Source organism: Lotus japonicus, chromosome 2, assembly GCF_012489685.1.
Source record: "Lotus japonicus ecotype B-129 chromosome 2, LjGifu_v1.2".
Taxonomy (NCBI): domain Eukaryota; kingdom Viridiplantae; phylum Streptophyta; class Magnoliopsida; order Fabales; family Fabaceae; genus Lotus; species Lotus japonicus.
In genome coordinates this window covers 89,482,632-89,495,153 of record NC_080042.1, presented here as the reverse complement: position 1 = coordinate 89,495,153, position 12,522 = coordinate 89,482,632, and the positions used below count along the sequence as shown (strand labels likewise).

General features: G+C 36.6%; 3 protein-coding genes across 3 annotated transcripts; 1 reads left to right on the top strand and 2 right to left on the bottom strand.

Annotated features, from left to right (window-relative positions):
- Nucleotides 1-1,159: 1,159 nt before the first annotated feature.
- Nucleotides 1,160-2,403, bottom strand: LOC130740796 (methyl jasmonate esterase 1-like). Its single transcript, XM_057593494.1, has 3 exons — nt 1,970-2,403; nt 1,684-1,824; nt 1,160-1,595 (listed from the first exon to the last, which is right to left on the bottom strand). Exons 1-3 carry the CDS (start codon nt 2,327-2,329, stop codon nt 1,308-1,310), a joined length of 789 nt encoding a protein of 262 aa, XP_057449477.1. The 5' UTR covers nt 2,330-2,403; the 3' UTR covers nt 1,160-1,307.
- A 2,341-nt stretch (nt 2,404-4,744) lies between these two features.
- Nucleotides 4,745-7,267, top strand: LOC130740793 (pentatricopeptide repeat-containing protein At3g50420). The gene has a single exon (XM_057593492.1). It carries the CDS (start codon nt 4,777-4,779, stop codon nt 6,916-6,918), a length of 2,142 nt encoding a protein of 713 aa, XP_057449475.1. The 5' UTR covers nt 4,745-4,776; the 3' UTR covers nt 6,919-7,267.
- A 382-nt stretch (nt 7,268-7,649) lies between these two features.
- LOC130740795 (nuclear pore complex protein NUP58) lies at nt 7,650-12,492 on the bottom strand. Its single transcript, XM_057593493.1, has 7 exons — nt 12,356-12,492; nt 11,973-12,245; nt 11,775-11,889; nt 10,458-10,925; nt 9,198-9,732; nt 8,385-8,422; nt 7,650-8,203 (listed from the first exon to the last, which is right to left on the bottom strand). Exons 2-7 carry the CDS (start codon nt 12,230-12,232, stop codon nt 8,162-8,164), a joined length of 1,458 nt encoding a protein of 485 aa, XP_057449476.1. The 5' UTR covers nt 12,233-12,245; nt 12,356-12,492; the 3' UTR covers nt 7,650-8,161.
- Nucleotides 12,493-12,522: the final 30 nt, after the last annotated feature.

Below are 12,522 nucleotides of genomic sequence, written 5' to 3'. Positions count from 1 at the left end.
ATGATATTCTCTTAGCTCTAACCCCAATAGACTTATTCTTTTTTATTTTGAAACAGCCAACAGACTTATTCATTTCCACTAAAATTTGGAGTTGATTTTCTAGTAATCACTATTAACTAAGGAATGTGTATTTATTTTATTGTATAGAATATTTGTAGTTATTCTTCTCTAGCCAATATTTTTATTTTTATTTATTATTAAAAGTTATCCTGTGCATTCCCAACATGTAAAAGTGAGTTAGTCCGGCTCTCATTACAAATTAATAAAAAAAAAAGAGTTAGACTGCTAACTCATCTTTTGATGAACTTCTAAAATTATAATTCGACTCAAACCCAACACGAACTATTGGAGTAACTCAGCTTACTCACCTTTTTGAAACTAAATTGACAAAAATGTATCCAATCAGCACACATAAATACATCAAATTATAAGATAATACAAGTTTTATTTATTTATAAGTAAATATATGTTAAATTACGTTCAAATTGCGAAATCAAACATGTTATAATTGGCTAGCTGGTCATAGGTGTTGGCGATCTCTTGAAGGTAGGAGACAAGCTCTTTGGGCTGACAAGAAACATTGGTATGTGATCAGAAGCAGCAATCACTTTGACATCGTTATTAGGCGGGTTTTTTTGAATCATTGACAATTGAAGACCCTACTTTATCACCTTGTCTTGTTCGCATACTATGTACACTTTCGCAACGCTTTCGTACTTGTCTCTGGTGACTCTTGTTTCCTCTCGTAATAGTTCTTGATCACCATACCTGTGACTCGGTCTCATCAACGATTTTGCAAGGATCAAGTTCTGGTTCAATTCTCACAGCTGTTTTTCAGATATCCAAGGAATGTTGGATCATGTATATATATATATATATATATATATATATATATATATAGATACAAAACTAGATCAATAGAAGATTCACACCATATATCAGATTCAAAACAAAAAAAAGGAATGTTTATCTACCTGTTTTTCATTTCACAAAATAAAAAAACTACCTGTTTTTATTATAAATGAATTTTATTACAGTTTTTCAGTTTTCTACTTGAAATATCTGTGTTTGTGTGTGTAAGTGAGAAATAGCTACAAATTATGAGTAACAGAATTATGATATTCTCTTAACTAAGCTGATTCACTTTAAAAAAATAAAATTGACAAAAATTTATCAAAATTGAAAATTTTGTAAACTCGAATCGACACACAGAATTACATCGAATTATAAGATAGTACAAGTTTTATTTATAAGTAAACTTATGTTAAATTATGTTTGAATCGCGAAATCAAACATGTCATGAACGGCTAATCATAGGTGTTGGCAATCTCTTGAAGGTAGGAGAAGAGCTCTTTGGGTTTAGAGAACATTGACATGTGATCAGAAGCGGCAATCACTTTAACATCGTCTGGAGGGTTTCGTTGAATCATTGATAATTGAAGACCCGGCTTTATCACTTTGTCTTGTTCGCTCATTATGTACACTTTCGCTACGCTTCCGTAGCTGTCTCTAGAGACTCTTGTTTCCTCTCTTAACCGTTCTTCATCACCAAACCTGCGATTGGGTCTAATCAACGACGTTGCGAGGATCAAGTCCTGGTTCGTATGTATAGTTAGCAAACTATTTGTGATCAAATTGATTAAAACACATACATGTTGACCAAAAAAACACATCCGTACATACCTCAGGTGGAGATAGTTGGTAAAAGTTTGATGCTAAGAATTGCGGCCCGAATATCACTGATCCATTTGGTTTACTATTGGAGTTCTCATCAAACACCATCTTTGAGTCCAAGTTAGAATCCAATCTTCGAGCATGTAGCCACTGCTACAAAATAAAATAAAAAAATTAGCAAGTGATGAAAGGATAAAAATAAGAGACAGAGAGAAGAATAACAACTTGTATCCACCATAAACTATAGCAACTTCTTTCAAGAAACCATTGAATATATGTTAGTTAATTACTTTACCTCTTGGATGAGAGTGACATAGCTCAAATCAGGACCAGGCATGAAAGCGGCAACAAACGCAGCAACAGCAACCTTGTTGGGGAACATTTCCATGGCCATAGAGATGCCAGCACCGCCCATGCTATGACCCACCAGGATTACTCGCTCCTCTTGTGGCAAAGAACCAAGAAAATCCATCAACGGCTCAAAATACTCTGTAATTGAATTCAGCTCGTGAACCTGCTTTGGATGGATGCCGGAAGCCGCCATGTCTAGAGCTGTGACTCGGTGTCCATCGGATTTCAGCAAAGCAGCCACCTTATACCAACACCACGCGCCATGGCCCGCTCCGTGAACCAACACGAAGTGCCTCTTCTCCATTTCCTTTGTTGTCTGATTTTTCAGCCAAAATTCAATATAGTCCACTCTGCCGCCCTACCTACAAGGCTATACAACCCTTCTAGATTTGTCCTTGATTATGACTATTTTGTTATAGAAAATCATATAATACATCAATCCATTTTGAAAAAGTCATAAAAATAACTCAAATGGTAAGATCATTAACATATAAGTTAGGAAGGAAAAATGAATAATTATATTGAAGGTGTGGAGAGGTGGAGGAAGAAAGAAGAGAGAAAGTAAAAATGTGATAGGTGATTTGATTGATAGAAAAAAGAAAAATAATAGAAAATAAAGGTGGAAAAATAGTGCAGAGATGTGTATATATCATAACTCAAGAAAAATCCATAATCACATAATATGATCAAATAGTATTGAGTTTATGATCTAGAGATTTAACTTTTAATCACTGAGAGTCATTGGATATATTATTAATTGTTTAAATAAATTAAAGTATTAACTAAAAATAATAATATGTATTAATGAAATAAATACTTAAAAGATAAAATGGATGCGAAAATCTTCCTTAAGCGCATTTCTTGCCTTCAGAGTAGGGGTGGCAAAATGGGCTAGGCCCGCTGGGCCAGCCCGTTTGGCCCACCTTTTTTAACGGGTTGGGTTGGGATTTTGAACCCAAATTTAAAAGTGGGTCAACCCAACCCAACCCGTATTTTGGCGGGTTAATGACGGGTTGGGTTGGGTTAGCCCGCCAACCCATTTTTCACTTTTTTTTTTGAATTTTTTTTTTCTATTTTTATTTTTTCAGCGGATTATTGTAACGTGCGCATATAATATGACAAACCTAAACTAAAAAAAAAAACTATTTTGAAAACTAGTCAATGACTTTCTATGGATTCACCGTACCTATATAAGTTGCAGCTCTTATTCGTAGGTTATATTTTGTCTAAAACTTCCATGCCTACTCGACATTATATTTTATAATTGTTGGTCGACTATTATTGGCTAAAGTAAACTCTTGTTGATGATTGTAAAACACATTTAGTGATGTTAAGTAATATTAAATGAGTGTGTATCAAAGAAAAATGACATTTATCAATGATTTGATGAAGGTTATTTAAACTTACACTTGATAGTTGCTAGTGAGGTTATAGTTTTACAACTTTTAATAACCACACATGATAAATATTTTTTTGGTATTGCTATTGGTGAGACTTTCTAGTTGAACTTATAACATTTAAAGATAAAGAACAAGTATAATTCTACTTTTTTTCATGTGTCAACATATAAAATGTGAAAGATTGCTTAAAATTTCTCATTGCACATCTTTTTTTATTTCACCAAATTTTCTAAGTGGGCTAGCCCGCCAACCCGTTTTCCCGCCAAAATAGGGGTTGGGTTGAGACTTTGAACCCAAATACCAAAAGTGGGCTAGCCCAACCCAACCCGCATTTCGGCGGGTTAGTGGCGGGTTGGGCCCAGCCCGGCCCGCCAACCCATATTGCCACCCCTACTTCAGAGTACCTTTTCAGAGTGGGGAATTGCTTCGAGAGACCTGAACTAGCATAATAGTGTCATTGGCAAGGTACTTGTGGTGAAGAACTTGCATCTAAAGAGAGTTAGCTCACCATGATGTGGATGTTTTTAGCTCAAACATGATTGCCTTCGAAGGATGACACATGTCTGATACAAAAAAAAAATCTTCTCAAAAATACTTAAAAAATAATTAATTTAATGAGATTAATTTCTATGCAGTAAATAAGTTTTATACAATCATTCAATCACATCCCTCCATTTTGCTAGCTTGTAATTAATTTTAAATTTAATAACATTTAAAATAAGAAATGAAATGATGAGATTGAATGAAAGTGTAAAACTTTTACACAGTATAGAAACTAATCTCTAATTTAATTTTGATTTAACATAAAAACTCACTATTTTTTTTTGTCAATAACACTATATCATCATATTAGAAAGAAATATTATTTAAAAAGATGATTGATGTGGTACCTTAAGTCAGATTAAGGTGTGATACCAAAAATGAGTTGATTCAATGATAAATACTTATGTACCCGTTAAAATTTTGATTTTGTTCTGTCATAGTAATGCAGCATTCCATTTTTAAGAACGTGAGATCTGCGAGTTGGATTTTCTGAGCTTTGTTCATCCATCAACCATGGTCATTTTATACACATCTCGATCACCATCATTCATTTCACCTACTCGTTCATTTTTCATTAAAAAATGAATTTTATAAGATAAAGTTAATTAACAAGTAAAATAAAATCTAAAAATGTAATATTTACCTTGAATAAGATATAATAATTCATTGAATTACTTAACGCGGGTATCACAGAAGAAAAAAAAAATTCGAAGGTACCATAAAATTTAATTATTTAAAATCACTGTTGAAAGAAGCAGGACATAATATCCGTTCATCTCCAAAAACAAACGGCGTGGTTTGCTGCTACATGAGCAAGGTATGTTACCGTGTAGCAGAGGCCCTTCAGCTGCAAAAATGCAGCACCACCACCTCACTACGAGAGGCGCGTCAACTCCACGCCCTCATATTAACTACTGCTGCCACCACCTTCCGCTCGCCATCTCCGTTTGTGTACAACAACATCATCTCCATGTATGCACGCTGCGGTTCACTCAGGGACTCACACCTCCTGTTCGACAAAATGCCTCAAAGAACTCTTGTTTCTTACAATGCTCTTATTGCAGCCTTTTCTCGAGTATCAGACCATGCCATTTCCGCCTTCAAATTGTATACCCATATGGAAACTAATGGTCTTAGGCCTTCCAGCTTGACTTTTACTAGCTTGCTTCAAGCATCTGCCTTGCATCAAGATTGGTTGATTGGATCATTGCTTCATGCCAAGGGCTTTAAGTTTGGATTTTTGAATGATGTTCGTGTCCAAACTTCGTTGCTTAATATGTACTCAAATTGCCGGGATTTGAGTTCAGCTGAATTGGTTTTCTGGGATATGGTGGATAGAGATAGTGTTGCTTGGAATTCTTTGATTATAGGATATCTGAAGAATGATAAGATCAAGGAAGGTGTTCATCTCTTTATTTCAATGGTGCAGGCTGGTTTCACCCCAACCCAGTTCACTTATTCGATGGTCTTGAATGCCTGTAGTCGTCTGAAAGATTATCATTCTGGGAGATTGGTCCATTCCCATGTAATTGTTAGGAATGTGTCTCCCGATTTATATCTGCAAAATGCTCTGATTGATATGTACTGCAATGCTGGCAATGCAGAAGCAGCGAATAGGATTTTTTGTAGAATGGAAAACCCGGATTTAGTTTCTTGGAATTCAATGATTGCTGGGTATTCTAACATTGAGGATGGAGAGAAGGCCATGAATCTGTTTGTCCAGTTGCTGGAATTGTGCTTTCCTAAACCAGATGACTATACATATGCTGGCATTATATCTGCAACTGGTGCATTACCATCTTCCATTTATGGAAAACCTCTTCATGCTCAGGTTACTAAAGCAGGATATGAGAGATGTGTATTTGTAGGAAGTACTCTAGTGTCTATGTATTTCAAAAATCTTGAAACTGAAGCTGCTCAGGGGGTATTTTGTTCAATCTCTGAGAAGGATGTTGTTCTCTGGACTGAAATGATCACTGGTTATTCTAAAATGGCTGATGGAATGAGTGCAATTAGATGCTTTTCTGAAATGTTTCATGAAGCCCATGAGGTCGATGACTATATTCTGAGTGGAGTTTTGAGTGTATGTGCTGATCATGCAATTTTAAGACAAGGTGAAATAATCCATTGCTATGCAGTTAAACGGGGTTGTGATGTTGAAATGTATGTTTCTGGGAGTCTTATTGATATGTACGCCAAAAGCGGTAGCCTCGATGCAGCATATCTGGTATTTTCTCAAGTCCCTGACCCTGATTTGAAGTGTTGGAACTCGATGCTGGGAGGATATAGCCACCATGGAAGGGTAGAGGCGGCATTGACCCTTTTTGAGGAGATTCTTGAACAAGGTCTGATCCCGGATCAAGTGACATTCTTGTCTCTATTGTCTGCTTGCAGCAACAGAAGGTTGGTTGAGCAAGGGAAGTTCTTCTGGAATTATATGAACAGCATGGGTTTGGTTCCTGGGCCTAAGCACTACTCTTGCATGGTAACTTTGTTGAGCCGTGCAGCATTACTAGAAGAGGCGGCAGACATTATCAAAGAGTCACCTTATATTGAAGATAATCTGGAACTGTGGAGAACTTTGCTAAGTGCCTGTGTTATAAATAAGAATTTGAAAGTGGGAGTTCATGCAGCTGAGGAAGTTTTGAGAGTGGATGCACAAGATGGACCGACGCTTGTTTTGCTTTCTAATCTTTATGCTTCTGCAGGGAGATGGGTTGAAGTTGCAGAAATAAGAAGAAATATGAAGGGATTGAGACTAGAGAAAGATCCAGGGTTAAGTTGGATTGAGGCCAAGAATGACATTCATGTGTTCACTTCCGGAGATCAATCCCACCCTAGGGTTGATGAGGTGCAGGATGAACTGAATAGCCTAAAAAGAAATATGATTAAGATAGATGCTGATGACAGTGAGCCACAAAAGACATGCTACGTAGATTGCAGAGGCTAAGTTTATGCCATAGATGTTGAATTTAATTCAAAATCGAATGATGTATATACACGGGACTAAAAAATTGATAAAACTTAGGTCAAGTTCCTTAACCTCCATTTCATCAAGTTTATGTGTAATTTTTCTAATTTTGACAATAAATTCTTTATAAATGACATTTATTTTTAGAAATAGTTGTACATGTGTCATCACATAATTGGTAAACTTGATAAAATGGATTTAAGAAACTTGATCTAAGTTTCTCCCCTGAAAAAAAAAAAGAGGAGACTCAACCTCGAACCACGTTGAGTTCAATGCTACAAAATAATGCCTATCCATTTGTGCATTGAGATCTATAAAAACACATTTCCGTTGGTTAAAAATAGATATTAGTTTGCTCTTTTCTAGGTCTAAATATTACAAAAAAGATTGCATGGTTACTATTTCACAATCTCATAATGGTCTACAACGAGGAGGACCAAAAGAAATTGGTCTAAAACGAACTTTTCATTCGATCTTTCTCATTTGTCTTTTATAAAACGATAATAGAAGATTCTCACTAAACGAGTGACCAACATAGGAGAAGAAAGTCACAATTTTTCAAATACTTAAGGCTCCAATCAAACCAGTCTAAGGTTGATGTTGTCCCTGTCGGGGCTTAACTGCACTCCAGGATAGCCCTCATGTTTGGAAATTTTACAGAGGATAAAATAAAATAATTCATCATAGAAGGAAATTAAAGACAAAGGAAATGAAACGCTGAAATAGAATTAGCATTTCTGTTTGAAATTGTAATTATGAACTTAGTATCTTAAAAGAAAAGTTACAGGGAAATCACTTCAAAATTATCAGTAAAATGCACCAAACAACTACCTAGGAACTGTTCACTTTTACAACAGCAAACGATGGATCAAGCTCAAACTGGAAAAAAGAAGAAGAAGCCAGCTACAGTACATGACGAAATAAGCTAGACAGGCTAGCTACAATTCCCGAAAATTTTGCAATTGAAATCATTTGACTTATAGATCAATCTACGATGTTGAAGAAAATGGGTTTGATATTGAAAATGTCAAATAGAAGAAATCAATGGACTGAATCGAAGCAGAATCCAGACGTCAGTATGTACCAGTACCCGCAATGTAGCTTAGCTACATTTCAAGTCTTGTCAGATTCAGAGCAAAAACCATTTTGCCCTTCTAACAAGGACTTCAAGTGGAGCATTGCATATTTGTTTGGTAGCAGCAAAAGATCCCATCAACTTTTACTAGCGCCGAGTACTAACTCTCCCTTTTGGCCGTGGATTTTTCTGCAACATCATAGAAAAGGCTTAGAAAGATGCAATGATACAAGCCTTAACAGATCACACAGAATTAGCAGATCAAAGTGCTTGATTGTCAGTCTAGGTTGATATGACACTGGGATTGTTTTAACTGATTAATAACAGAAATAGTCTATGAATTAAACCAGAAACACTTCAGTTTTCTTACCTGTCCCCCAAAGCTTGCCCCCGATCCTGTTGCAGCACCTGAGAAAGAAAATGGTTAGTGTCATTCAAAATCCTTCATGCTGGCAGTACTTTCCATACAACACAAGATTAAATATCCAAAATAACTATAATATGGTTTCGATTTGGTATTTGCATGAACAGTGAGTAAGTTCCTTGTAATTCACAAATAACAGTAAACTAGTGCTTAATTTTCTATCAGGAACCTAAAATTCTGGTATTTAGCTGCTTTCATGAGTGCGCTTTCAAAAGTTCCTATTTCACCTGGGACTTCAATCATGCTTACAGGAAGCTCATTATTAAAATTAGGCCTTAAGTTGTGGACTACTAGTATACAAGTGATGCAAACTACTATAAAAATGCCAAAAAAACAACAAATAGATTATTTAAATGCCTAAGGTAATTGCTTCTCAGACAATTCTAATTTTCCCTTACAAGTTCTGAGATCCCATTTGCTTAGCAAGAAGCATTAAACATTCACCTTATCATGTCCCTAAGAATTCAGTTTGAATATTCATAACCTTCCACAGAATTCTTACTGGTTAACCCTTATTCTTTTTGCATACAAACTAACCCTGCCCCCAAATATCCTGTTCAAACCTTCAATGCCCTCAATTTCCTCCCTTAATTATCCCAAGAAAATCCTAATTTTGATATTTTAAGACCTATGTTTTCTGTTGTGCTGCACCAGTATTCAGCCCTGATTTCCAAATAAATTTTCTATCAAAAACAACTACATAGTTTGTTAACACTTGAACATAAAACAGCTGCAAAAAACTAGAGCCCGAGAAAGTACCTGAAGGAAATGGATTTGAGAAGAAGGAACTTGTAGCTGGCGGTGTATTAAGCAAAGGTGCAGTATTACCGAAGAGAGAGGGGGTTGATGCCGAACCCAGAAAGGATGAGGATGCAGAACCAAAAAGTGAGGATTGAGGAGTAGTACTTGAGGATGCAAACCAAGAGGACCCAGGAGCAGGAGTACTTGGTGTTGCAAACAAAGAAGATGGCATAGAAGACGATGGAGCTGAAGATGTTGTGTTAAAAAGAGAGAAACCACTTCCTGATGATGAAGATGAAGGTGCTGCAGATGTCTGTGGGGCATTCAATAACCCTTGCATTCCTGAACTAGAAAACAACCCAGCAACTTGAGTAGAGGGTTGTGAATTTGCAGGCAAATGCAACGTTGGATGGACTCTTTTCGAGGCAGCTTCTTGTCTTGCAGTTTCTCGACGATCAGCTTCAAGAAATGGATCATTGACCTCTCCCCGGCGGCGCTGATCAGCAAGGTATGCTGATTTCATAGATTCAATGTACTGGTGAATGCCCTCGACCTGCATAAGCAGTATTTAGAAACCTGTTATTATTACTGGAAAATATGCTGATTTCCCAGTTCCAGGTCAACCTGCTATTATGCATGAAAACTTATTTTTGAACAAAAGGACAATCATATGCGTATCATCATCTCTATTACACGAATATGTTCTTGTTCATTATAATAAGCAGGAAACGAAGCATGATGTTAAGTATAGCATAGTGATAGGAATTGACTTATTACTGATTAAAACATTGGAGACTAGCTCCTTACATGAACAGGAAAAAAAGAGGACAGGAAATATCACATAAGCAAGAATGCTTTCACTGCCATACGGCTTCAGTCACCCCCTGGTTACACAAATGATCTGATAAACCCATCTCACTCTTCTCCCCAAATGATATCCCCTCACCCCTCCCATTGTTTCCTACACCCTCTTTACCAATGCCCTTCTGCCACCTATCCATTTTGACAGGCTCCTCCCTGAGGCTCTTAAATAGACAATGATTCTAAATTTAAAACTTTAAAGGACCATGGACACATTAACAAGGGAGAGGTGGATTAAAGCACAATAGATTCAATTAAAGCAAAAAGAGCTCCTAGTTGACACAAACTAACACCAGAAAAATTAAGTTAAATTAAATATGATAAAATAAAAGAGATAAGTGGAAAAAGTATTAAGAGTTCTACAATCATATACTTTCCATGTCATATTCTAAACAATACCTATGAACGGGAAGTTACCTTTGAAGCCACATGAACAAAAAAGTCATGCACATTTGTCATGACTTTGGGAAGAGACTGCAATAATGAGGATCCATTACTGGACGTGTTTCTCTCAGAATCTAAGAGCAGCAATTGCTCCAACTCTTCAACCCACTGATGGCATTCCCCAAGATACTTCTCAAATCTTAAAACTGTCTGCTGCAAAAAGGGAGATGGTTTCTTTGGAAGACCACTGTAGAAATCAAAAACAGGCACCATAGATGTACTTGTTGGTTGGCTGCTTGAACTAGGTGTTGTAGTTACTCCAGGAGCCTGTGATGGGGCAGTGGCACTTGATGAACCCCCACTGGGATGAAACCTTGGACGTAGCATCATAAAGGAACGAACAGCAACCTCTGTGTTGCGTAACATATCCTTAACAACTGACATCAGTTCCTGCAGCAAAGCTTTCTGCCGTTCCATAGCAGTGCTAATTCCACCAAGTTCCTATCAAACATCAGAAGAAATTAGCTATTTTTTCACAGATAGATCACATTAAACGCAATATTGACAGAGACAGGAGCGATTAACCATGTCATCATTGGTGATTATTCATTGGGGAAAAAAATCTGCTTAACAATACAAAGTACACAGCAATAGAACAATGGATCCCAAAGTTACCAAAATATATAAAAAAAAGTCTGAGATTTCACATCTCTCAAAAGCAAAAAAAAAAAAAATTAGGCTTGTAGGTTTCCACAATAAATTCAGCAAGAGTTGGATTATCTGTTGAATCTTGAATAACCCATTTATGGTTTATGAAGGCAAATAACGACATGTGCCCTGCTTAAATGTACTGATTAACTTTGGCATTCTTCCTTCATAGAGGAATAGAGCAGACCAGATAAGTCAAGTGTAAGCTATCATTTAATTATACTACAAATTCAACCCACTTTATGTTATAAACAAGAAATAGTAAGAGATATAATTTTCTTACAGAAGTCAGCTAAGAATAGTAATATATATCCTCTAATGACACAGCAGTAACAAAAATGTTCTGCATTAGGCTCTAGTTTACAACTGGGAAAGCTATAATGTGAGCCATCCTCTGCAGCATGCAAACTTTAGTAACAACAGTGACTCGGCTCGCTGTCAGCAGAATACCTCTAGCTTATAAATTAAAACAAAATCGTTAACAAGAAATTTAATATGCATCAACTAGGAAACATTATCCATGTTTTTTTCACTTTTTAGCTAAGCATGAGACTCTACTTTCTACCACAAATTCTAGTGCCGAATAATAACAAGTGTCAATAACAATAACTTGAAAAATAAAATTTCTGATTCATAAAGTACCTGAACAATGTGGCATGCATCAACTTCAAATCCATCATTGGAAACTGAAGAATCGTAAAGACGACTACACTGATCTAGTCTCTGGCTTTCATCCCTATACTCCAATATCCGCTCCCTAAGTAACAGATAGCAGTTAATCAACTAAAACCTGAAGAAATACAAGACATTCTCTAAAGAAGCGGGGAAATTAGAACATACTCGATCTGAAGAAGAATCTTCTGAGAATCGGGATGTAGATCCGACCAATTGGTGCCGTAACTGGCCGGAGTTCTATCGTTCGTGAACAAGAATAACTGATGTTGCTGCTGCTGCTGCTGTTGTTGCTGTTGAAATTGCTGTTGCTGTGAATTGAATAGACTGTTCTGCTGGAATGGAGATTGCTGTTGTGGTTGAAACAACTGCTGCTGCTGCTGCGGTTGTTGTTGCTGCTGAGGAGTGGAGAACAACGAAAACGACATCGTGGAGTGGAATCTGCAATCAGATTGAAGAAAACCCTTAATAAACCCTAGACTCAGAGGGAGAGAAAATGAGAGAGAGGGAGAGAGAGATTGAGGTTCGAATTTTGGGGGGAAATTTGGTACCTGAATTATTCTTATCAAACTTCGAATTTCATGTTCACCTCTCGAGTTGGAGTTACAATTGAGGTTTTGGAAGAGAGGAGGATCATCAACCAAATTCTCAAACCCCGCGTCCGAACGCAGCTTCTTTTTTTTTTTGGGACAACAGCGCAACTTCAAAATGGATGATC